This window comes from Trichoderma virens, assembly GCF_000170995.1.
Source record: "Trichoderma virens Gv29-8 chromosome Unknown TRIVIscaffold_79, whole genome shotgun sequence".
Lineage (NCBI taxonomy): Eukaryota > Fungi > Ascomycota > Sordariomycetes > Hypocreales > Hypocreaceae > Trichoderma > Trichoderma virens.
The window spans coordinates 124,954-149,306 of NW_014013670.1; the positions used below are offsets into that span (position 1 = coordinate 124,954).

Below are 24,353 nucleotides of genomic sequence, written 5' to 3' on the forward strand. Positions count from 1 at the left end.
GAGAATCCAGTAGCGCTGATGTATTTATGGGGATCTTGAGCTGATAGGCCCTATCCCCAGCTGATTGCACTAGTTTTAGCAACGATGAGCTCTGTGACCCATTTGTAACGACGGGTTTGTGGGGATATGGGGCCACCTGTCGCGATTTCAACAGTACGAGTACTCGTACGTATACATATAGTGCCTTGCTGGGTAAGTACTGTTAGAAATTGGAAGTTGGTCACAGTATCTACGGTTAAAGGCATGGGCCATTTGGAAATAATGGCAAATGACCGGATAAGCACATTGTCGCTTCATTTGTCTCTATGTTTTTGAGTAATTAAACAGGGCCAATAATAACCATATCCAACATCGAAGATTGCAGCTTTATGGATGGTGAACTGAAATTGCGCCAGGGGAAGAAAAGCCATCTTTCGCGAGAATTCGGAACAGGGTAATAATCGTTCGATGAGCAATAAATATTACTGAAACAAGGTACGCTGATGCAGGGGAAATGGTTTATTTCCGAAGCCGGAAGGTCCTGGGCGAACTCCTAGCCTGGCTTTCCATCAATCGGCGGCGTTGGAGGGCGCTCAATCAGCCGCAGTTCCGCCCCGCTCCAAAACAAGGAGTATCCCCGGAGCTAGCGAACAGAGCAATCAATCGTATTCTAGAATGTCAGTCTCTCAAAGACAAGCACAAGCCAATTTGAATTAACTGGAGCTCTCTTTAGTGTGTCTCGAGCCTCGGTCCCTATCAGGCTTATCTGCCTAGTGTACCTATGGCGTTATTTCGCTGCAAAGGTTCCCGTCAGGGATGTAGAACTGAAGCCCGATCCCGCAAATCTTTAGCACTGCGCTCGGAATTTGATTTCGCCAGCATCTCGTGTGCTAGTGAGCCTTAGCACGATAAATCATTTCCTGAGGAGATTCTAGTCTTGCATTTGACAAGCTTGGAAATGCGACGGCCTTGGTCCAAGGCCGCCCTAACTTGCACCACAGGCAATCTAGTCGCTAGCCTATCAACATGTAATCGTCCCTGACTCAGAAATTCTCTGCCAAGGTGCAGGACCTTGCGCTAACATCGCCCGCAGCGAACGATCTACTGCAGATACAGGGGTTAAATATGGAATTCTGCTGAAAAAGCGCGATAAGGCGGTTCACAAACAGGACAAGGGGACATGACGCCAAAAGGGAAATGTCTCGCACTGCGTTATCCTGCCTTTGAATGCTGCATCTCCACGTGGCGATTGCATATTATGCCTCTTCACTACTGCTGATCATTCCCCTTCTCCCTTGCATCTTTGTTGTAACCTTGTCAGTGCTTTTCTCCGAGCGGTCGTGGCCCTACTAAGAGGGGGCAAGCAAGAACTCGAACAAGAGTAGATCCAATGTGTATAGCGTCTACCTCGGAAACGGCAGCACGGACACAACAAATCTTCCAAGATGGACGCCGAGTTCATGGATCAGTTATGGAGTGAGCGGCACTACGGAACACCGCTTGCCATTATCTTCATGGTCCTGCCTACGATAGCTGTCGGCCTACGATTGTACGCAAAGATCACCGCTCATCAGCCAATCGAGATAAGCGACTATTTCTCTATTGCAGCTTGGGTGAACACGGCCGGCTTCTTCATATCATTGCTGGTAGCTGTGTATTTGCCGCCATCTTTTCTCGACAACCCGGATGGCATTGATGTGCCGGTGTCCAAGATTACATTCTCTCTAAATTTGTTGTGGGCTGCGGCCTGCTATTGCTGCAAGCTGTCGATTCTTTGCCTTTACTACCGCCTTCTCAGCACGCCTTCCAGCACATTCCGTCTAGCAGTCAAGATCATGTTTGTTCTAACAGCTTGCGTTGGGATCGCTAGCATCCTGGGATTTCTCTTGATTTTCCGAGATATGTCGTGGTGGTGGTCGACAGGAATGAAGACTCACCCGAGCGCCCAGGCCAATCTAATCAGAATGAACGAGGCCATAGACATCTTGTCTCTCCTCACGGACGCCATTTTGTTCATCATGCCGCTGCCCGTCATCAGAAAGCTGAGTCTTAGCAAGAGCAAAAGGCGACTTCTTATTGGGCTTTTCTCGCTCGGATTCTTGTAAGCCACTGTCAATCTGGAGATTGGCGTTTCAGCGAGAAAGGGTGCTGTGCTGACACTCTGTTTGAACCTCTCCTAGGACCTGCATTGAGGTTATCGTTAGAATCATTACTACTTATGGCTTCAACGGCGCTTTGGACGCCATCCAGGTTCAAGTCCTGCTAATGGGTATCGAGCCATCGATGGGCATTACACTCTGCTCATTGCCCGTGTTTCTACGACTAGTAAGTTCCGAGTCCAGAAGCGCAATGCGTATAGATGTGTTAACCAAGTATCTCCAATACAGTTTCGAAAAGGCCAACAGAATTCCAGCGGTCGCAACTACGCTTCCGGAGAACGTGGCAACTTTTACTCTCTCGGCCCGGTTAGTGCGAAACGATCAACACGAGATCCCGATGGAGCGTTATTGGATTCAACCCTTGGCAAGCCGAAACCAGTTCTGGTACAAACCGAAATTACTATACATTCGTCACGTAGCGGATATAACGACTCCATTGAATCCCAAGAAGGATACTGGAAATAGGGTCTATGCTGATCCTGAATATAATTGCTAGACATTAATGAGCAATCCTACGAGCGAATGATGAATTTGTACATTAAGAATACTTATTTAAATCCCTAATGATAACCTATTTATACCCCCACGTTTCTACTACATACTACTTCAAAGCTAGTTTGTTCTTCTTGTAAAACCCTACCATAACCATATCAACAACCACCTTTTTTTTTTATAGAACAGGAACGTCTCCACAAAGAGTGCTTTGTAGAATATCTGATATCAGTATCTGGAGCAGCTAAAACTACGCTATAATTTCGAGTGGTAATTTTGCCCTTTAACTTTCTAGTTATTCCGCGTACTGATTGGTTACTGCAGGTATGTTACTTCCAATACACCAGTATCCGGATCATGATCACATCTAGTGGCATCATGTGTATAGTATTAGCGGTCGTTAGCTACACAACTCCCTATGCTATGGCATGGTTGCTAAGTAGATAGGTTCGTTCATCAGGCAGAAATATATGCCACATAACTCACATTATTTTAGGCTGAGTAGTAAACGTGCTTGTTAGCAATAGTCTCCAGCGATATGCAGAGGTTTCAGCCCAATAAGTAGTTTTAGCATCAGTTGGAGAAATCCGGGTAAATATCCGCCATTAAACCTACTCCAGCTATCTCCTAGCGCAGCTTCTAAAGGTTGAGGGACGTTATGTCATTATCTCTTGGGATAGAAGAAGAGAGGCAGACTTATTTGGGTATTATTCCATAATTGCAAGTCAAGATTAAAGTCAAGTGGATTAGCCATAAAATTTATCATCAAGAATATGCGATTGGTAATGGCCCTTTCTGGTAATATTACACGTATAATATTGAGCCTGATGCTTACCTGAGGCCATTAATAAACATGAGGCTGGAAGAGAATACCGAATTTTGAGGGCTCACTCTGTAGCTGAGCACAGCACATACGCACTCCAACTCGAAATGCGATAGCAAAGTTAGCAGAGAGGTGGCCGTAAGGTTCATCCTTGGCTCGGCCTTATGACTATAGCAAATCATTTTATGGGGACTCCTTCCTCTTTATTTTAAATTTGTACAGGGGATAAATGTAATCTTTTTTATATAGCTATCTGCCAGGTTTGTGCTGGATAGCCGCAAATGTACGTGCGTGATGTTTATAAATGGTATCTCAGGGTATCTTCAATTCTGTACATAACACTAAATCTCTTGGGGCAAAGATATATTTTACGATAATCTTAACATTGAGAGGTGCCAATACCAACCTAGCTGATACGTCCACTACTGAGTATGTACCATGGTTGAACGCTTCATGATTATGAATGTATTGTTTCCTTCTCCCCCACCCCCCACCTCCAATTTTTCTCTTTTAGGTGAGGTAAGGGGTAAAAAGAAGAGGGAAACCATTAATTGAAGTTAATTTGCATTAATTCAGACCTCATGCTATAGCGCCGTATAAGTGGATGAGTGAATATTTACGGCTGCCTTGGGTAATAGAAATGAGAAGACGAGTATAGAGAAATATAAAGCGAAGTAGATTCATAAGAAATATCGGGACTATTGGAACTGATACAAAAGACAACATAAGAACGAATATTTTTCGATAACATGTGACCTTGTGAATTAATCGATGAGACAATGGAGGTAACTAGTAATGGAGGTCCGCGGTATACGATCCGGTATCAAACAACAGTGGCGAGTCAAATGATTGGCACACAAATCCGTACTACTATCACACAGAAGTAATAATGCCGCTGCTGTGCAATGCTATGGGTATTCCCGTTGTGGTGGTCATTAGTATTATTCTTGATATCTAGGCCATGAGTATTCCGCTCAGTTAGTAAGCCTTTAGTGCCTTGGTTACCATGAGTTCTCCTTAGGCAGCTATTGGCAATACGGGATACGCAGTTTGGCAAGGACACGAAAAAGAGAGGCCATCAAATGAATACGCATATTGGTACGTGATGAGACGAAATGCAATGCAGCTGATATGTGCGTTTGTTATAGTTAAACATGCTGACCAGGTGGCGGCTCTTTGGTTTCTTTGGCTTCCAGTAGAATGTATAGTAATGGCATGTATTTTATATACCGTTCGAAATGTACTACCCTAGCATGAGGTGAATTAACAAACTCGAAATATTTACTTGGAGTATTGAATGTTAAAAGGTTGATAAATCGCTCCTATCAGCGATTGTAGAGGGCTTCACAGGATACAATATGATTGTGTTATCAAGTGTTTCTCATGAAGAAACATCTGCTGGGTAAGCTTGTCAGGACTTAATATCTCGTAATTAGTGGTTAGAGCTTCAATGGCCGCAGGTGAAGCCGAGAAAGCAGCTAATAGCGAATTAATTACTTCAATAGTGATAATTGCATAGTAGTGCATGCAGTAAAGTAATTTATGGTTAAAATGATCCAAAAATGTGATGTAATGCATGAAGTTGGTTAACAAGGTCTAAAAATAAAGGCCCCCTCAAAGACTCGGACGAGAGATACTCTCAAATCTAAGCCGATGGGACATGAAACTTAGCAGAATTTGTTTCTTAGGGCGGTCTGATTTTCTATATATAAGCAACCTTCTCCACAATTCTCTTCTTTGTTTTATTTGTATTGCTACCTGCTCTTCAAGATCGTACAGAGCACCTGCAAGGCAGACACGCCACAGTGCTGACACTGCACAAAAGCTGGATCGCTGCCACTGCATTCACTGCGGCCGGCCAAACACATATCCACTTTTGGGCTGGTGAGCTGTATAGTAATTCCCTGGCCAGTAAGATTCATCTGTTTCTTTAAATAGATACTGAAGTGACTGGGTTCGGAGTCCGGAGTATAGGAGATGACATTCAGGGGCCAACTAAGAATGTACTGACCTCTAGCTCTAAGCTATTTTCCCAGGTTTGCTCTGTATGTGGACTGTGTATAAGTCGATTACTCATGGCCCTGGTTCTTGGCGCATTGTCTAGTATTAAGCAAGGCCCAACGAGAGTAAGCACAAGAAAACTACAATAAGGCCCATTACTCCAGCTTTTGTTCTGCTGTCGCACAATTCAAACTTCGCTCAATTGTCATACTTCATATGTTATTTTCGGTTGATCTAGGCGAACTTCTACAAAAATTTCACACGCACCTGTCGGAAACTCAATGGGGCCTCTACAAGGCCCCCTCGATGCCCCCCGAACTACATCTCCCACGCCCAATCCTGCACAGGCTACTAGCCGAAAGGTCCGGACACGGAGACTTCACAGAATACCACGAGAGATTCGGACACGACGCCAGGCCTACCTGCAAGTGCGGCGAGCCGAGGACACAAGGGCACTTTGCGAAGTGCCGCATGGTAGCCCCTTTCCTCCCCGACGTACCGGAGAGGGAGGCGCGCTTCGGAACCACCCACATCCAATACCTCCTCGGCGATGGAGGGTACAAGGACTTCCAGAAACTAGTGGAGGACACAAGCCCATACGGACCCCCCCCCTACAGAGACAGACACGTAAAACAAAATTGACACTTCCCCTTTCTTTTGTCACATCGAAACGTAGCGAACGCTTGATCTGAACTCAGCGGCTCCTACCGTCCTAGTGCCCAGATGAGGACTTATGTAACTAGCTTACTTAATGGACGTCAATAATAAAACAAACAAAAACTGTCGGAAACTCACCCTTCCTCAGGCGTGTGCTTGTTCTATTCTGGGTGGTACGCATTTTGATTATGGTTGTTGAAATTGCCATATATGCTTTCGGGATTGGCATAATGGCTTCAAATAAAGACAAAATAGACCAGAGGGTCTACACTGGATCTGTGGCTTCCTTCGCTGTTATGGAGAGCATTCTTGTTCTCTGTTTGCTTCTTGATATTGTTTGTATTATCAAGAGAGCACGTTGGACGCTCTCGCCTCGCTTCTTCTTTGCGATAAACCTTGTGCAAACAACTATATTTGTCGTATTATTTGTCTTGTCTATTCTCGGCGGGCAGACATTAATCAGTTTCATTCTTAATATTGCTATTGTGTAAGACCATCAACCCCCTTTCTTAACCTATGACGATTCTTCTAAACTTATTGATAAAAGGTTATCATTCATCGGACTTCTTGTATATGCTTCTATTATCTTTCACGAGGACCGCAAGGGAACTCTACAAGGCAGCTACACCCCTGCGGCACAATTTGCCGACTCTACCAAAATGGCGACATCGACCGAATATGATTCTGCATACTCGAGGCCGAAAATTGTAGAAGCAAAATCATTCTCGAGTTCACCTCCGTACGAATCTGACCGGACACGCATGTATTATGATACGCCGGCACGTGATAGCCCTGACGATGTACATCAGACAAATCGCCAGGAGGCGCACGAGTATGTATAAATAGCAACTTTCTTAGGACTATAGTTGTGGAAATGTGGAAAGAGAAATTGTATATCTTTATATTTAAATTTAATTATGCGATGTTAGTAATTATGCGCAAATACAAGTACTGAATCCCGCAATTTGATGTAGTTGGGTGGGAAAGTATGATGGAATATTGCGACTTCCCGAAGCCTATCTGATGGGCTTAGCTGCCTGTTAATAGTGATTTACTTAGTTGCTTGTATCAGTAATACTGATCTTAATTCTTAAATGCCAGCGTTTGTAGAATATTTCCCAACAGCAAACCCTTATTCTTTCACGTTGATCGAAGTATTATGACTATATATCCTGGGCAAGTGCGTATCAGAGAGGAGCTGCGTGAAGAAAGTCGTTATAATTGCGATATAAATATAGATGTGTGATATTTGTCGTCGAATGGTAGTCTGACGATTTGATATTTGGACTATTTTTTAGGAAAAGATAGCGGACAGGGAAATATTGTTGTGGATAGGCAGGTCGTTGATAAATGCTTGATTCCAACGTAGGTCCTTGGCAAAAGGATTAGTCCAATCTTGTATTCTATCCAGCTTGTACCTATTACACTCCCACGCGTCAGAAAAGGGGCAGAAATAAGGGCCCCCCAGGATCCCGCCACACACCTTAGTATGTACTAAAGGGCCGGCCTCAACGCTATAGGATATATATCCAAAGAGTGCAGAGACATGGTTGTGGTGATGTCATATAAACACGTTATTGTTTGATTTGAAACGGAATTGATCAGTCTCGCTAGGAACTTGGTGTACTTTCTAAATGTGCTTATAGTATGTGTATTATAATACGTATGCGTTGATCTGCAGCATGTGGACAGCAAACTACCAATATCAGGCTCATTAATGAAGACCTCTTCTTGGTAAAAAGGGGTTATGCGTTAGATCGTTCTGTATTTGGCAATAATTGCTCTAACGAGAGAAATAGAGGCTGGGCACTTGATTTACCCATAGCGGTAATGAACTTTTTTAATCACCGGCCATTCCCTCAAACATGTCCATGCATAAACCCGAATTCTGATCATAAGTTATATAGGCAATAGGCTACCTGAGTTTTCAGTTAAGTATGAAACAGATTAGCTGAGTGGCTTTCTATTGGAAATATATACAATTGGACAAGAGATCTGCAGTGCTATACTGCCATAAAGCTACGAATATGGGTGGATTCGCAAGAATATGGGGCGGAATTGTCATTTTGCTATAATGAAATTGAAGTTTAAAGGAGCTTTCGTCCTCTGGTTTATCATTTCGATAGTGTCCGTAGCTAGACATTTATCTAAATATAATAAGTGGTCTTGAGGATAAACCAGGAAACAATGAACATCCCCTTTCTGCATTCTTACTGTTCAAATATGCACTTACACACTTTCGCCGCTGAGATGTGGGTTAGCGGCAGGTGTATATAATGTAATATTCTAAATGGTTTGTTACTGTGAATATTCTAACACATCTGTGAAGACTTCTTTGATATATATTTTGATCTAATATCGCAAATATGGCCCTCCTTATATATCCAAAGATGATGCATGAGCTGCCAAAACTTCAAGGCTATAATTTACCTCTTTGTGCGATGTATTTTCTCCAAATGCTTCATAATGCCAAGTAAACTAATCAAAACCCTCTCTGTTTTGATACTGCCTCTTTTATTTATTTTTTTTCGTAATCAGAACGCTGTCGACATCGAAGGTGCCTAAAATCTTTGGCAGTTCCTGCCTGAGCTTCTTGACCTTTTTGTCAAGATGAGACACGAAATATTGGACTGTAAGAAAATTGGGAAATTAGAGAGTTTATAATGGATATTGAACTGCACGATGTTAAGACAAGTTCACCATCAGCAAACCCTGACTGTCTCGGCACCACCACGTGCAATGATGCATATAATACCGACGGAATCAGGGGAAGAAAAATATGGATACAAAATGAAACAAGCACGGATCTGCCGGGTTACGGCTTTATTATCTCCCTATCTTTTTTACGAGGTTGTCGCTTTTGATACCAATTTTGGGTGGGAGTCGGCTGGATCGGTTGTTATGGTATGATGGCTTCTTCATCACATATTGACAAACTACAACTTTTGCCTCGGTCTTTCTCTTCGAATCTTAAGCTCGGTCTACCATTAAACCCAATATATATACACATATATATCAACCAATGCTATATATCATTATGCTGATGAATGGGTGAATTTTTACCATTTTGGAATACAGTGTTGATGTCCACAGGGAAAGGGCCGCAAAAACTTAGATTGTAGTGGATATGGGTTTATTTACCCAACTAGCCATCTGTCCAAGTTGATATTCTTTTGCATGGCATGAGCGCTGATTGAACGCTAACTTTCGAGGCATTGATGTGTATAGGATGTATAAACTAGGTAATTGTGGGATTCTATAAAGTTTAAACAATAATCAAAAGCATTCTCAACCAAATTAGCGTCATGGTTGGTTCTTTCACCATCATAACTAGGTAATCATCAAGTATCTTTATTACTAAATTTTTGAAGCATTTAGTAGTACCTTGGATTGAATGGCCGTAAGCCGTTCTAGCATCCGTTACTAGCCGATCCGTATGAACATAAAAACCTTTGAGTGTTGCTCGGCATTAATTCTCATAGCAGTGGCCCATCTTATGAAATACACATGAGTATACTGAAATGGAGTCTATGTCTAGCCTTGCAAGAGATTTGTATTTTCGATCAGGCTTTTTATCTTGTTTTTGGTTACAAAATTGGCATCACGCGATCGTCGTATTGAATTCGCATGTAACCCTCCTAATCCACATCTACTAAAGACTAGATCCAGAATTGCCGCAGTCAGCGGGGTTTCATAAGCACTAGCACTCCAGACATATCAACACACCGTTTTCACTGGGTAGTATCTGCTGTATACGTACTCAGTACACCAAAGGTGGTAGCGGTGTGATCGGGCTTTCTAGAGGTAGTGGTATATTAAGCTTTGATTCGCAACCATTTGTTGCAAATTTTGTTTTTCTCTGATACCCATAATACCTGGTATTACCATCAAATCGGGCGCAGCGACTCGAAACGTATATGTCCGCAGCTCATTCTGACATTTTAAATTTGGCAACTACAGCTCACTCTTGATTACAAAATGCCGGGTTTCGAGAGTGCATCTGACTTCACCGTTCAATCGGGAACTTCTCTTGTTCAAGTAAAGGATCTTTGGTGGAGCCAAATGAGAGAATTGGGATGGGTAACGCTCGGATTTCCATTTACATGGGCGACAAAAGCTAATGGACGCTAGAATCGAGATGAATTGGATGCTAAAACGCACTTCATGGTTGCACAAAATGGCCAAGATTGGCTTGTACTGATCCCGAAGGGCAAAAAAGAGCCTTCTGGGATGGTAATCGGCTTCAAATACCTCAACCAAACCGGATGGGTTGGCTTCTTCATAATTAACAAGGAGTACCAAGGCAGAGGATGGGGCGGGATTTTATTCAACACAATGCTTGATTCGTATAAACGGAATGGCATTCACATCGTCGGTTTAGACGCAGTAAAAGAGCAAGTCAAAACATATGAAAGACGGGGGTTTGTTGAGGCAGCCAGGATCAAGCTTATGACACGCGTATCGGCAAATGAATTACCAGTCAATTATGGAGACAAACAGCCAAAACCGGGTTTTACAGTAACTGATATAAAGGAAATTGATGGGATAAATCTTGCAGACCTTGACCACAAGCACACTGGTCTCCAGCGACAGGCACTTTGGACCGAAGAAGCTTTACTCTCCCGGCCAGATGCATTCGGTTTTGCTATTATCTCGAACATTTCGAAGGAGTTGCAGGGGTTTATTCTGGTTCGTCGTTGCGAAAATGGTCATCGAGTTGGGCCATTGATAGCTGATTGTATCGATCACGCATCTCTCTTACTTCAACTCGCTATGGCTCACCCAAGAGTGTCAAGCTCCACTGGAAGCTTAATAGCAGAGATATTCGGTGCGAACGAAAACGGCATTAGCGTCTTCTCAGAGTTAGGCTGGCAATGGGCTGGATTGGACTATCACAGGATGTGGCTTAATGGCCGAGTGCCCGCTGAACAGCAAGAGGGTGGACAGGGATCGAGAGGGATGTTTGCTGTGTTTGATGCGTCGGAAGGTTGAAATTGAAACTATCTAGGTATGGGCAGGAAAGGCGGGTTGTACTCTTAAATGTGGGAGGTAGTAGAGTTCACTACAACATGAATAATCCGCATCAGTATTTTCTTCATCTCCCTCATAGCCTAACAGTCGGTGGAGACATGAGAAGAAAAGCGAGATGAGGGACATTATAGTCTATAGCTCATTTAAAAATTGAGATATTAGAGGATGGAGAATGGCATCGACATTCTCCTATATCCGATAGTCAGTAAGCAATCGTGACAGCAAAATTTTAAGCCGCGCATTTATAAGTTACTTGATATGTGAGGAGGCCATGGGAAATTATAATAGTGAAAGACAAAGCTATATTTCGCTAAATATAACAATTATAAACTAAGAACAGCCCTATTTACTGATTGAAAAAGAAACGTAACATCTATGTACTTCTGACTACCCGCTCAATCACTTCCCATGTAGGGGAATATCATGGTGGCCCCATTGCTCTGAATGGCTTCCAAATATGCCGTAATTAAAGGATCAATGCCCGCCCGTGCCGCTCGACGCAGCCATTCTTTCATGTCAACCTCTTCAAAAGTAACACCGTGCACCTGTTCTAGATGCGACCAAAGCTCACCGGTGGGAACTTTGACACCGCCGGAATGATGCTTGTAAACAATCTCCGTTGAGTCATTAGTGTTCTGGCCTGATCCAAGATGTATCACTGACTCTAATAACTCGGCAACAACAGTTTCCAGCTGCGCCAAGTCAAGATAGCCCTCAACATTATCCATTCGAGGTACAGTTCTCATTAGAATGGAATATCTCAAAATTGCGTTGAGAGCATCAGAGTTGGGGGCGTTTTCGCTGACAATGACAGACGGACGATGTACTGAAACAGTCCAGGGGTTTTGCTGATGCTCTGGTGAAGAGGCATGCAATTGGCCAACGAGATTTTCCAAAAAGACCTCGCTCGCCCATTTACTCATCATATGACCTTCACGACCATCTGTTGCCGGAAGAAATGCGCTGACCGAGGCAGCCGGGGGTGCAGTGTTTCCAGTCAGGAGAACGACCCGATTAGATGATAAGAAGAGCAAGGGAATAGAGCGTGGCAGGGCCATTGAAGAAAGAAATTGGGTAGAAAGAACATTGGGAGTGCGCAGCGTGGCGTATGTATTGAGACAATGCCCACTGCCTCCCGCGTGAACAATAATGTCAGCAGTAAGTTCTAGTCGCTGTCGTTCGACTGTACTAAGTCCCAAGGTAGGCGACAGTAGACTTCCTGTGAAGCATTCAATTTTACTATCTTCAGGGAGTAGATGCTGGTCATCAGCAGGAATGGCGATGCAATAAACCTTGCTTACTTTGTCTGATTGAAGAAGCGACTTCAACAAATGGCCACCCAGGAAGGTTGTTGCGCCAGTCATTAAGACAGCAATCTCTTCGTCAGATGGCTTTGGGCTCGAAGAAATTTTTGTTTGAGAGCGTTCGTGTATCTGGTTCAGGAGCCATTTGGGAATAGCGGTCTCTGCAACCCAGTCTATCTCCAACTCGGCATCGTTTGCGATCTGGGACTGTCGCTGCTCACCAATGGATCGAGCCATGTCGCGCAGTGTGCTTGCCTGATAAAGCTTTCTAGTTGACATGATTACGTTCATAGAATCCTTTAACGCTGCTTGAAGCTTCATGAGCAGAAGTGAATTACCTCCTAAGAGGAAGAAATCCGAAGATGGCGAAATCCGCTTTGAGGACGTTGCTTGTGGGAGAACGCGCTCCCATAGGAGTCGCAGTTCTCCCTCGCCAACTGTCATCTTTTCCTCTTCTAAAGCTGGATTGGCTATAAATTGGCTTTGTAGAAGTGGAAGAGCGCCGATTGCTTTACGATCCAGTTTTCCATTGGCGTTGGTGGGAAGCGTCGGCAAGATGACGATGCGGGCTGGAATGAAGTATTGAGGTAATGTCAATTTTCTCAAAACGGCCGTCAAGTCATCATCTGTGACAGAAGTGATTGTATTCTTTTCCGCGGAAATTGTGGCATGGGCTATTAGCACATCGCCTCGCTGAGAGACAACCACTGTGGATAAAAGTCCGTCTGCCGCTTCAACAACAGCTAATTCAATCTCTTGCAGATCGATACGGAGACCTCGGAGTTTGATTTGGCTGTCGCCATCAATACGACCAAATAAGAGCAAAGTTCCATTAGGCAGAAGGCGACCACGATCTCCAGTGCGGTACATTTTTTGTCCTCCTTCTGTGACAATAAATTTACTGCCTGCCTCTTCGGAGGGATTGACGTATCCGAGAGCCACTCCCGCACCACCAATGCAGATTTCCCCTGTATAATTCACAGGTTGCGGACTGCCTGATGCATCCAAAATGGATACCGTATAATTAGGGAGCACCTTACCGACGGTATACTTAATCATATCGGGATTGGCATTTTCTTGTCCTTCTAAATCGATGGTTTGGAAAGAAGCTGCCGCTGTTATTTCTGTTGGCCCATAACAATTTGTCACTGTCAGATTTGGAAGTCCAAGGCGATTCAGTTCCGCGACCAGTTGTCGAGTAACCGGCTCGCCGCCCATACAAATGTGCCGCCACGCTACATTCTCTTTCAAATTCGCGGCTCCATAATTTGCCCAGGCAAGATATTCGGACGGCGTTGCAATTGATAATGATATTTGCTCGCTTCGCACGAGGGACACCATCTCAATCGGATCGCGCCTGATCTCAAATGGAGCAATGACTAATCGACCACCATTGGCGAGAGCGCAAAACATCTGAATCATGGACATATCGAACCCTGTTGAGCTTTGCTGGAGTACTGTTTCCTTGCCTAAGCCAAGCAGTCGCGTCTTGAGAGCCAGATGGTTTACAAAATTGGCCTGTGAAAGCATAATACCCTTGGGTGTGCCTGTAGAACCACTAGTAAATAAAATGACACTGCAAGTGTCTGGCTTCGCGGCGCACGGCACTGTTATCCTGACTTCTTCTACCACAATGTCATCAATGATTATTTGTTGAATGGGGAATTCAACTTTGTCCATCAAATCTTTAGCTATGCCACCCGTAGCAGAGTGACTCAGGATAACCGGTGGCTTGCAGGATTGAACCATAGCGGCATGGCGTGATGTTGGTAAGCTGACGTCCAAGGGGACGTAGACAGCGCCAATATGCAGAATGGCTAGCATAGACACAATGGTATCGGCAGATGGTTCACAAAGAACGGCGATACGAGAGTCGGACTTGCACCCATGCCTATTAAGTGCATCGGATACAGCATTCACTCTCTCCAAGAGCTGGGCATATGACAGCGTGCACGTCTTATCGGTTACGGCCTGGTTGGTGGAATAAAGGCGAACCATGTCCAGAAAGCGCTCTGAAAGAGTTGCAGGCCAGCCAAAGTTCATAATTGGGCCTGTTCCAATTTCCAGAGATCTTTCGATATCCGTCTCGCCATAAACCTTGCATTTTCCAATCTCAAGGTCCGGAGTGCCGGAAAAGTCATCCAGAAGACGCATGTAAGCGTCCATGATGGTACAGCAAGCTTCGGCGCTATAGAGAGAAGATGAAGCATAGACCTCAACCATACAGCCTGTACGTGTCTCTGCAACGCCCAAGCTCAGATCATACGGATTATTGGCGTCTTTCACAGCCTCCATATTTAACTTTGCTTTTCCGAGCGGCATTTCCCAGATGGAACCGGTGCGATAATTGAGCGCAACTTGGAATAGAGGTGTACTGCCAGATGATCTTGGTATTTTGATCTTGTCAAGTATCATGTCAAAAGGTACTGCCGAGTTTTCGAGAGCTTGAAGAGCACTCTTGCGAGTTTTTTGGGCAATGGCAGCGAACCCAGTCTGACGGCCGGGGACATGCAGACGAACCGGGACCATATTAACAAAGCAACCAACTGTACTGGCGAATCTGTGGTCGTTACGGTTGGCGTCAACTATTCCAATACACATATCCTCAGAATTGGTATATCGGGAAAGCAATATCTGAAGAAGGGAAAGATGGAAATGGAAGAGGCTAATGCGGAGATGTTGACAGGCAGCTTTCAGAGATAGGAATTGTGCGTCGCTGAGTTCTCGGTATTGATGATGTGCGTCCGTACCTAACTCAATTCCATGGTTGCTGATGTTCGCAAATGGTATAGGTGGCATTGTATCAGGGATTGTCTTAAATTCGGCCTCCCAGAAAGCAAGTTGCTGATCAAATTCGCCTCGGGTTTGTCGCTCTAATTGCTGCGTGGAAAAGTCGACATATGATCCCGCACTCTTATCCAAGGGCTTCATATTGTATGCGTTGTTCAAATCGTTTAGTACAATGCCTAATCCCATGACATCCATGATGATGTGATGGTATGCTATAATTATGACATGGTCTTCAGGGCTGCGACTGAGCAATGACACTTCCATTGTGTGCCCGTGTTCCAAGTCCCATTTACGCGTAGAGAGCCTCGACATTTCTTTATCAACATCAGCGTCAGATGCATCCACAAAGTGTTTGAAGCTGTGCAATGACGAAGCCATTACACCTTGCATAGGATGGCCGTCTTCAAGACGTGAATAGAAGCACATTCTTAAACATTCGTGGTTGTACGTCGTGACTGATAATGCGTGTTTTAACCTGGCAATACCAATTGGACCTTGAACTCTGTACCGGAATGCCATGTTATAAGCTGAAGCATTCTCCAAGTGCTGAGATAAGAACCAAAGCCGTGCCTGGGCGGGTGACATTCTCTCCTCGCGAAGGATTTCTGGCCGAACTCTCATGTCCTCTAGCTTCCCTTCCCCAATACTGTTCGATCGCTCTGATTTGTTATCAACTTCGGGTGCCTCGCCCTTCGTATATGAGCTGCTGCTTGAAATAGAATCTTCTTGCTTGCTTGCGGCTGTTAACACACTCACACTGTCAAAATCGAGTACATTTTGAGCCGTGAGAAAGGGAGATCGGCCGCTCTCAGGCGTTAAGGTGGGACCGGTTTGATCAGTTTGAATTCTATCACCAGAAACTATGTTAGATGACTCGACGGCAATCCGAGGCGAAGGAATAGATGCTGGGGCGGGAGCACTAACCGGGGCTGGCGTGTCGGTAGGCATCTCAGTTGTAGACTTCTTTTCAGCCCCGGCTTCCATATTCTTGGCTAGCAATTTTTTCGTCGCAATTGTAGACAACTGCTGGACAGTATCACCTCCAAGAATTTTAACAACAGGAACATCTGCACCGAGTTCTTTGAGGAACCATGTGCGAATTTCCACAGCAACTAGTGAATCGATGCCAAGATCAGTGATTGGTCGCTGTACGTTAATGCTTCCAACCGTGAGCTGCAGTATGGATTCAAGTTTGCCACAAAATGCTGCCATAACGGCGTCAATGGCGTCTTCTTCCTTCTCAGCTTTGTCGACCAATGCTCTCACATTTTCCGTAGTTGCTCCTGAACCACGCTCGTGCTGGGCATGGATAGCGTGTTGGTCAAAATGCGCAAATCGTGGGTTCTTCATCCACAATGGTTGCTGGTCGGACGGAATTGCTTCGGTAAGCGGCTCAATGCCCATGATTATATCATAGTATCCCGAAGTACTCCCGGGCTTCCCTCCTTTGACAGCTTCAGCAAAGGCGTGGTGAACATCAGTCTCTGATGTAGGCATAAGCCTTACTTTGCGGAAGTGAGAATCAAGTTGTCGATCACGTTCTTCCCGAGTCACATAGCCAACATCTGTCACATAGGCGATATGTATAATAGATGCGGCAAGGCCACGTGCACGCCGTTGATGAACAAGACTTGTCATAAACAGATTAGCTGCATGGTAATTAGATTGACCAACATTTCCTATGACTGAGGCCACCGAGCCAAGAAGAATGAAGAAATCGAGAGGATCACTGCCGAAAATGGAATCAAGATTCTCGGATCCAATGACTTTGGCGGCGAGTGTATTGTTAAATTGATCGACATCCATATCCACAAAAAAGCCATCCTTCAAAACCATGGCAGCATTGCAGACACCAGCAATGGGAGGCATCGTGTCGCGAACTTCTTGAACCACCTTTTCAACAGACTCCCTCTTGGTTAGATCCATAGCGAGAACTTTCACGGAAGCGCCAACTCGTTCAGCTTCCTCTAGCGTAGCTCTGTCAACCTCAGGGCGACGACTGGTAATCACCATATGCTTAGCTCCATTGCGGATCATCCACTGGCATATAGAGAGACCCAATCCTCCTGCCATGCCAGCCATAAAATATGTTTTATCAGCTCTGAAAATGCCTTCAACGTTGAGGGGCTGAATTGTTGTTGGCAGGGATTTTTGCTTCCAATCTGTGACGTATGTTGTCGTGTTGAGAGACGTGGTGCGACTACCAGCAAGTTTTTCTGCTGGTATCAGGTTGAGAACAGTAGATACCTGGACGTGAGATGACACATAAGATTCGCCGAGTAGCGCCACAGGCTCTTGCTGAGCAGTGCGAAGAGCTTCTTGTATCAGATCGGTGCTTAACTTTCGACACAAACACTTGTTAGGCATACTCTCAAGTAGAGTGGCTGAAGCCGGGGAAGAACCCGAAGAGCAGTCGATATAGAGCTTAACATCACGAGGCACGAGTCTCTGAGTTGCACGCCTAGAAGCTAAAGTATGTACCTTGATGAAGTCAGTAGAGCTGTTTTTTGTCTGAGCCGCAGCAAGGATGACCTTGCCGCCAGCTGCGGCGATCTTGGCCTTGACTGATACAGCTAAGGAATCATCAGCCTCAAATAGCAGTACCGAGGCATTAGGAGCAGCCAGCGTCATAATTGCCCAAGCCAAAATAAAGTTGGACATGGCAACAAGCTTCTCAGGTGTACAATCCTGTTCATCAATGGGTATGAGATGCCTGCCATCAACATAAACGATGGAAGCATTCACACTAGTCATTCCAGCTACCCAAGATGAATCCGCAGATTGTCCGCTGATTATGAATAGTTCATCTCCGCTCGTACCAGGAATACGCACGGAATAATGAACTTGGATTGGAACAGAGCCGGTGGTGTATTGGGTATTGTGAACAGTGGCAATTTGTAAAGACAATTTGCCATCTCTCTGTACCACATTGACAGGAATTTTCTTTGCATCAACAGTCTTGGTGATGACTCGCTTAGAGGCATTATATAGCTCATTGAGCTCAATATCCGGGATGACACGGGGGATCATAATTTGGTCACCAATAATGTCAAGCTCGGGTTCCATAGACCAGAGCATGTCACGGTGACTATTCCCTCCGTCAGTACCAGTTTCTCGTAACCGTAGGAACATTTCAACAGCTTTTTTTGCAACATTGGCTGGAATTTCTCCCGTCTCAAGTCCTAAAACCTGAACGTTTAACTGAGGAAGCTCTGAGGGAACCACGCGCATAATTCCATGGATGAGATTTGCCCTTGGAGTCTGAGATTCACCGGCACAAGTAACCCAGAGCAAGTTTTTGGCATTCATCAAAAGAGATTGGATGATGGTCATGCGCTTATCTGTCATGGTTTGAGCAAACGGTGGTTCATCAACATCCTGCAAGCAAAGAACATCCATGCCAGGAGTTAATTTAGCCATATCAATCTCATCAATGCTCTTAAAGAGTCGCATTTGGCGATCCCATTTCTTTGGAAGTAACTTCTGGATTTCTCTCACAATCTTTGATGTCGAAAGTCGTTTGCCACCAATAACGACAATGGGCTCAGTCGGAATCGGCAGCTCAACAGCGGTGCTTAACGGAGAGCGCAGGCGTTGGAAATCGTCGTCAATGGCTTGGCCCATGATGAGGGCAGTACAATGCTTGTCCTCATTTGCCAAGTCGTGGATGACGGCGTCAGCCCCAGAAAAGCCGGTATCTTGTAATAACCTATCCCATTCTATGGCGGTGACAAGTGGGCTGAGTCGCCGGCCGTCACCCTCTCCAAGCCACCATCCTGGAAGGCCTCCCATGACCAGAGTGGCGCGAACACTCATGGTACCTGTCAGCTCAACCATGACAAGGAAACCACCGGGTTTTAGCAATGACCGAGCGTGACGCATCGTCTTTTCCAAGTCGTGGGTCGCATGGAGGACCAGAGCGGCAACAATAATGTCGTACGAGTGCTCTGCAAATCCTTGGTCCTTTGGCTCTTGTTCAATGTCCAACACTTTGAATATCATCTTGTGCGCAAATTTGGAGAATTTTTCCTCGGCCAGATGAAAAAAACCAGATGAGACATCGGTGTAAGTATACGAATCATAGGCATCACCAATGGAATTCAGGACACTCCACGACGTTCCGCCAGTGCCAGCTCCAATTTCCAAGATCTTGGCGCGTGGATACTTAAATGAGAGCTGTCGTAGTGCATCACCTACTGCTTTATTAGTAGGAACAGAGGCATAGCCTTCCATGTAGAAGCGGTTGAGCATATCATCCTTGGTCATGACCTCAAGCATCTGCTTGTTGCCACGCACGACATCAGCCAAGTCCTTGCCCACAGCATGGAGGAGTTTGAAGTCAATCGTGTCCCCATGGCTAGCATCGAGTTCATCGAGTATCGATGCCTCATCATCCAGCCATTCAGCCAAAATGATTGGATGCTCTCCAACTTTCACAACCCTGATGTGCTCTTCGAAAGCTTCAAACATGCGCTGGTGGTACCACTGGAGGCCTTTTCTTTCCTCTTCTTTAACTTCATTTAAGATGCTCTTAACGTAAAAAAGTGCTACTCTCTCGACAGCGTGAGCCATTTGCAGACCTTCTGCATCTTTGACCGGATCTCTAACAGGATCAGGAAGGCCAAGAGAGACATCTTGTCCCCATATAGTTCTGGAAAACATAGATCGATCAGATGAGGCATCTTGCTCTCCAACAGAATTTACAGAGAGTCCTTCCACTTGTAGGAAGGTCTTGCCTGTTGCAGCATCGTAGATATTGAGATCGCCGATCAGTGAATTAGCGGTTTGCTTAACGGCCCAGGTCTCAAATTCAGCAGTAGTCTCAGCACCGCCATTTGATTGTGTAAAGTGCACTGCCGGATTGATACGAACCCGATCAATATGTGACGGTAATAGAGCAGAAGAGATTTGACGACTCGCTGGGTGAGCCTTTGCAATGAACATGGTCTGAAATGCCACATCAAGCATAGCGGGATGAACAACATAAGATGTATCCAGACCCTCAGCCCAGGTGCTTGTAGTGCTGGCATAGTCAAGCTGTCTGTCGATAGTGGATATGCCACGGAAAAGACCGGAGTAATTGAGACCAATGTCTTTGAATAGTGAATAAACTCTTTCCGTGTCGATACTAGTTAAATTTGTAGGCGTAGCATCCCTTGGAGGCAATACTTCTTCCGACAATGAACCCGGATGCGTCTCGAAATACACTGAAATATCGCCATTGCAGGTCTGCAGCATCGATCCTAGAGTTTCATCTGGGCAAACATAGTATATAAACTTTGCCTGGATATAGTCTTTGGTGGCTTTAACAACATGCGTTGTAAAAAGGGTCTCGACACCATCAGCGCCTTCTGGAACAACAACGGGACGCAGGATATTCACATTCTCGACTTCAATAAGCCGAATCCCCTTATCCACCGTCATGGCCAAGCTTTTGGCAGCCTCCACAGCGATCGATATGTAAGATGCTCCTGGAAGTAGCACTTCTCCCAAAACCTCATGTCCACGAAGCCAGGACATTTCGGTAAGTTTGAGAACATTACGCCAACGTAGTTCGGTATCATTATCGTCGAGCGTACGACGTCCCAAAAGCTCATGGCTCTTATCTTTGCCAAGTCTGAACCGGCGAGACAATCTACCTTCGCGCCAATAAACCTTATCATGGTCCCAAGAATATGAGGGCAATCCCTTGGGTATCTTCAGCAAGGGTGCATCAGTCTCGTAGAACAGGCTGCGATAACCAGCGAATCTAATAAATCCAGGCCCAAGCTGAGCCCAGGTAGTGGCTATGGCCGAAGAGAAAGCTTCCACATCATTGCCACCCCGTTTAAGGACTCCAGTGTACACAGGGATGGCACCATACGAGGCCTTAAGCGTCTGCTCAGTAGGCCCCTTTAGGGCAGGATGAGGACCAACTTCGATAACCAGATCAAATGGGCCACCATGCCAAATAGATGACTCAACAGCTTGCGTAAATAAGACTGTTCGAACCATGTTGTCAACCCAATATTGGCCCTTCAGGGAACTCAGGTCGCCCCTCAAGAGCTGTGTATCACCACGCACACTTGAGATCCAAGTGCATTTATCTGCTGCTGGCTGCATAACCTTAATATTGCAAGCTAGCAACGAGTCTAGATAGGGCTGTGAGCAGGGTACCATATGATGCGAGTGATAGGCAGTATCTACTTGTAGGCGCCGTGCAAAAATGTTCTCCGCCTGCAGTATCTCATAGGCCTTGGTGATAGCGTCAACATCACCGGAAAGGGTCACAGACTTCGGAGCATTGCTAGCTGCGACTTTAATCTGGCCGTTGAATTCTGGTCGAGAACAAAAGGCTTTTGCGTCCATAAACGATAAGCCCGCAGCCATCATAGCGCCCTTCACACCGTTGATGCCACGGGCAGATTTGGCATGCAAGCCACGATAATACGCAATCTGCATTGCGCCTTGAAGGTTTATGATTCCGGCTGCGAAAGTGGCAGCGATCTCACCAGACGAATGTCCGACAACTGCGTCAAACTTAACACCAGCCACTTCAAGCAGCCTTACCAGTGCAAGTTGCACAGCTGAGCAAAGAGGTTGGGAGATTGCCGCCTCGGAGATGCGAGAAGAGGTGTCATCTTTCAAGAGCTCTTCCATGAGTGACCATTTGGGAATGTCTTGTTCCGGAAGCGCAGACAAAACAGCTTCGCATTCTTGAATGCATTTGCGGAATAGTGAAGACTTTTTTATCAACTCTCGGCCCATAGCAGGCCATTGCGCACCTTGTCCTGTGAATACGCCAAGGATTCCCGGAACCTCTTTGGGATTGATAAGCTGAGGCTGGTGCCCTATCTGATCACTGGATGACTTCTCGTGAATTCTCACAAATTCAGCCATTTTATCGAGAATATCACTTTTCGATGATCCTGAAAAGTGAGCGCGAACACGGTGGGTGGTTCGCCTTGACTGCAGCAGCGCACTTAAGTCTCGGAGATCAATGGAGGAGTCCTGCTCCAAAAATTCAAGATTATCTTTGATGGATCGCAATAAAGAGGCTCCGGATTTTGCGGAGAACACAAACGGCCCAATTGTGCCTTCTTCGTCTGTGGAGTTGTGCTGGGGCACCGAATCTTCGTCGAAGCTCTCGATGATGGCATGAGAATTAGTCCCTCCAAACCCGAAGCTATTGACACTGGCACGGGCAGGAGTACCAGGCGGCAGTTCAGGCCATGGAATAGCCTTTGTAGGAATTTGAAGAGGGCCGTAATACGGAGCGATGTCTGGGTTGAGCTCCTTGAAAAGCAGATTTGGAGGAATAACTCTATGCTTAATGCTGAGTAGGACTTTGATCACACCTGCTATTCCAGCGCCACCTTCCAAGTGCCCAATCACTGTCTTGATTGACCCTACAAAGATGGGGTTGTTTGTAGATTTTTCATGTTCAGCAATAAACGCATCACTAAGTGCTCGTGCTTCCACAGGGTCGCCCGCAGGGGTACCTGTACCGTGGCATTCAATATACTGCGGTCGGTCTTTGATGGGGTCAAGACCAGCACGAGCATACGTCTGTTGAATGAGTGCAGTTTGAGTTGGAGCAAATGGCATTGTAATTCCTGGACTTTGGCCATCTGAGTTGACACCTGTTGCTCTGACAAGACCTTCGATATAGTCTCCGTCCTTCAAAGCCTGACTCAGTGTCTTTAGTAGTAGTGCACCAGCACCTTCACCGCGTGCATATCCATTAGCAGACTTATCCCACATGCGTGACCTCGCATCAGGGGACAGCATGTGAAGTTTTGACTCATTGATGTATGGAGCGGGGTCCAAGATCAGATTGACTCCGGCGACGACGGCAGTATTGCAGTCGCCGTTTAGCAGGCCTCGTGCAGCATTATGTAAGGCTACCAAAGAGCTGGAACAGGCTGTGTCAATTGTCTCCGATGGGCCCTTGAGGTCAAAGATATACGAGATGCGGTTAGACAAGATGCTGTTAGCTGAGCCAGTAGCATTGTATTTTGGCACCGTCTCTGTATCGCGAGCTTGAATATTGGCGTAATCCGATGTCATGCAGCCAACATGAACGGATGTGAATGACCCTTTTAATTCATCAAGGGTCATTCCAGCAGACTCGCATGCCTCGTAAACAGCTTCCAGCAATATTCGCTGCTGCGGATCCATGCCTGCGGCCTCAACAGGACTGATGCCAAAGAATGCAGCATCAAAAAGGCGAGTGTCTTCTTCAAGGAGATAAGATTTGTTTCCAACATCTGTGGCTCCGTGAGTATCACCACTCTTGTGATAGAAGCGTGATAAATTAAGTCGACTTGGGTCGAATTCCTTCACAACATCACGAGGTTGTTGAAGAAGCTTCCATAGTTTCGACGGAGAACTAGCTCCTCCTGGAAATCTACAAGCCGATCCAATGACGGCTATTGGTTCACGGAACCGTGTATCTTGTTGCTGTCGCTGATCCATTGAGGAATGAGAGTCTGTAGGCTGCGCAGTGTGTGGGTTTGTGTCGGAAAGTAAAGAGAGTAACCAAAGTATTTTGGAATCAGCGAAGGGAACAGCTAAGCGCAAGAGATGCAAGAAACAGAGGGTGGCTCCAAAATCTCAAAGGGAAGTAACTAGAGTATTTGAACCACAAAATATCTCGGGTTGAACTGTGGCACCAATTCTGTCATATAACATAGATCAAGTCGGGTGTCGTTGCCAAATTAGAGTACCTGCGTTGGGATGCGACTAGGTCGTTCCGGAAACCATCTTACTATAGCCGGTAAATGGTAGCAACTCAATATCTTACGCGAGACATTTCATCTCGCTCCATTCGAAGACAGACTTACAGAGAGCTAAGATTAATGACCGTCGGCACCACGCAATGCCTCTTCAAGGGGTAATATCACCAAATAGGTACTAAGCTTTATCTACTGCGTACAATGATTGGCTGAGCAGAGACCTAAATCACCAATAATACAATATTACACGTTGATGATACTTTCTGTGAAGGAAGGCCCACAGATTGAAATGATTCATGATAACGCTGATGAACTTCAGGCGAAGGACTAGTCGGTCTCCTCAACCGTGCACACATAGTCTGACTGCATAAATTTGCAGGCTGCCCTGGTCTCAGTCCGC

General features: G+C 45.5%; 3 protein-coding genes across 3 annotated transcripts; 2 read left to right on the forward strand and 1 right to left on the reverse strand.

Annotated features, from left to right (window-relative positions):
• Positions 1-1,424: 1,424 nt before the first annotated feature.
• On the forward strand, positions 1,425-2,603 carry TRIVIDRAFT_58793 (uncharacterized protein; the record flags this gene model as incomplete). Its single annotated transcript, XM_014099196.1, has 3 exons — positions 1,425-2,080; positions 2,160-2,304; positions 2,367-2,603. The coding sequence occupies 3 exons, from the start codon at positions 1,425-1,427 to the stop codon at positions 2,601-2,603; spliced, it is 1,038 nt and encodes a 345-aa protein (XP_013954671.1).
• Positions 2,604-10,089: 7,486 nt separating this feature from the next.
• Positions 10,090-11,103, forward strand: TRIVIDRAFT_49190 (uncharacterized protein; the record flags this gene model as incomplete). The annotated part of the gene is made up of 3 exons (XM_014099197.1): positions 10,090-10,191; positions 10,243-10,569; positions 10,645-11,103. The coding sequence occupies 3 exons, from the start codon at positions 10,090-10,092 to the stop codon at positions 11,101-11,103; spliced, it is 888 nt and encodes a 295-aa protein (XP_013954672.1).
• Positions 11,104-11,537: 434 nt separating this feature from the next.
• On the reverse strand, positions 11,538-23,693 carry TRIVIDRAFT_192717 (putative PKS-NRPS protein; the record flags this gene model as incomplete). Its single annotated transcript, XM_014099198.1, has 2 exons — positions 11,538-17,452; positions 17,639-23,693. The coding sequence occupies 2 exons, from the start codon at positions 23,691-23,693 to the stop codon at positions 11,538-11,540; spliced, it is 11,970 nt and encodes a 3,989-aa protein (XP_013954673.1).
• Positions 23,694-24,353: the final 660 nt, after the last annotated feature.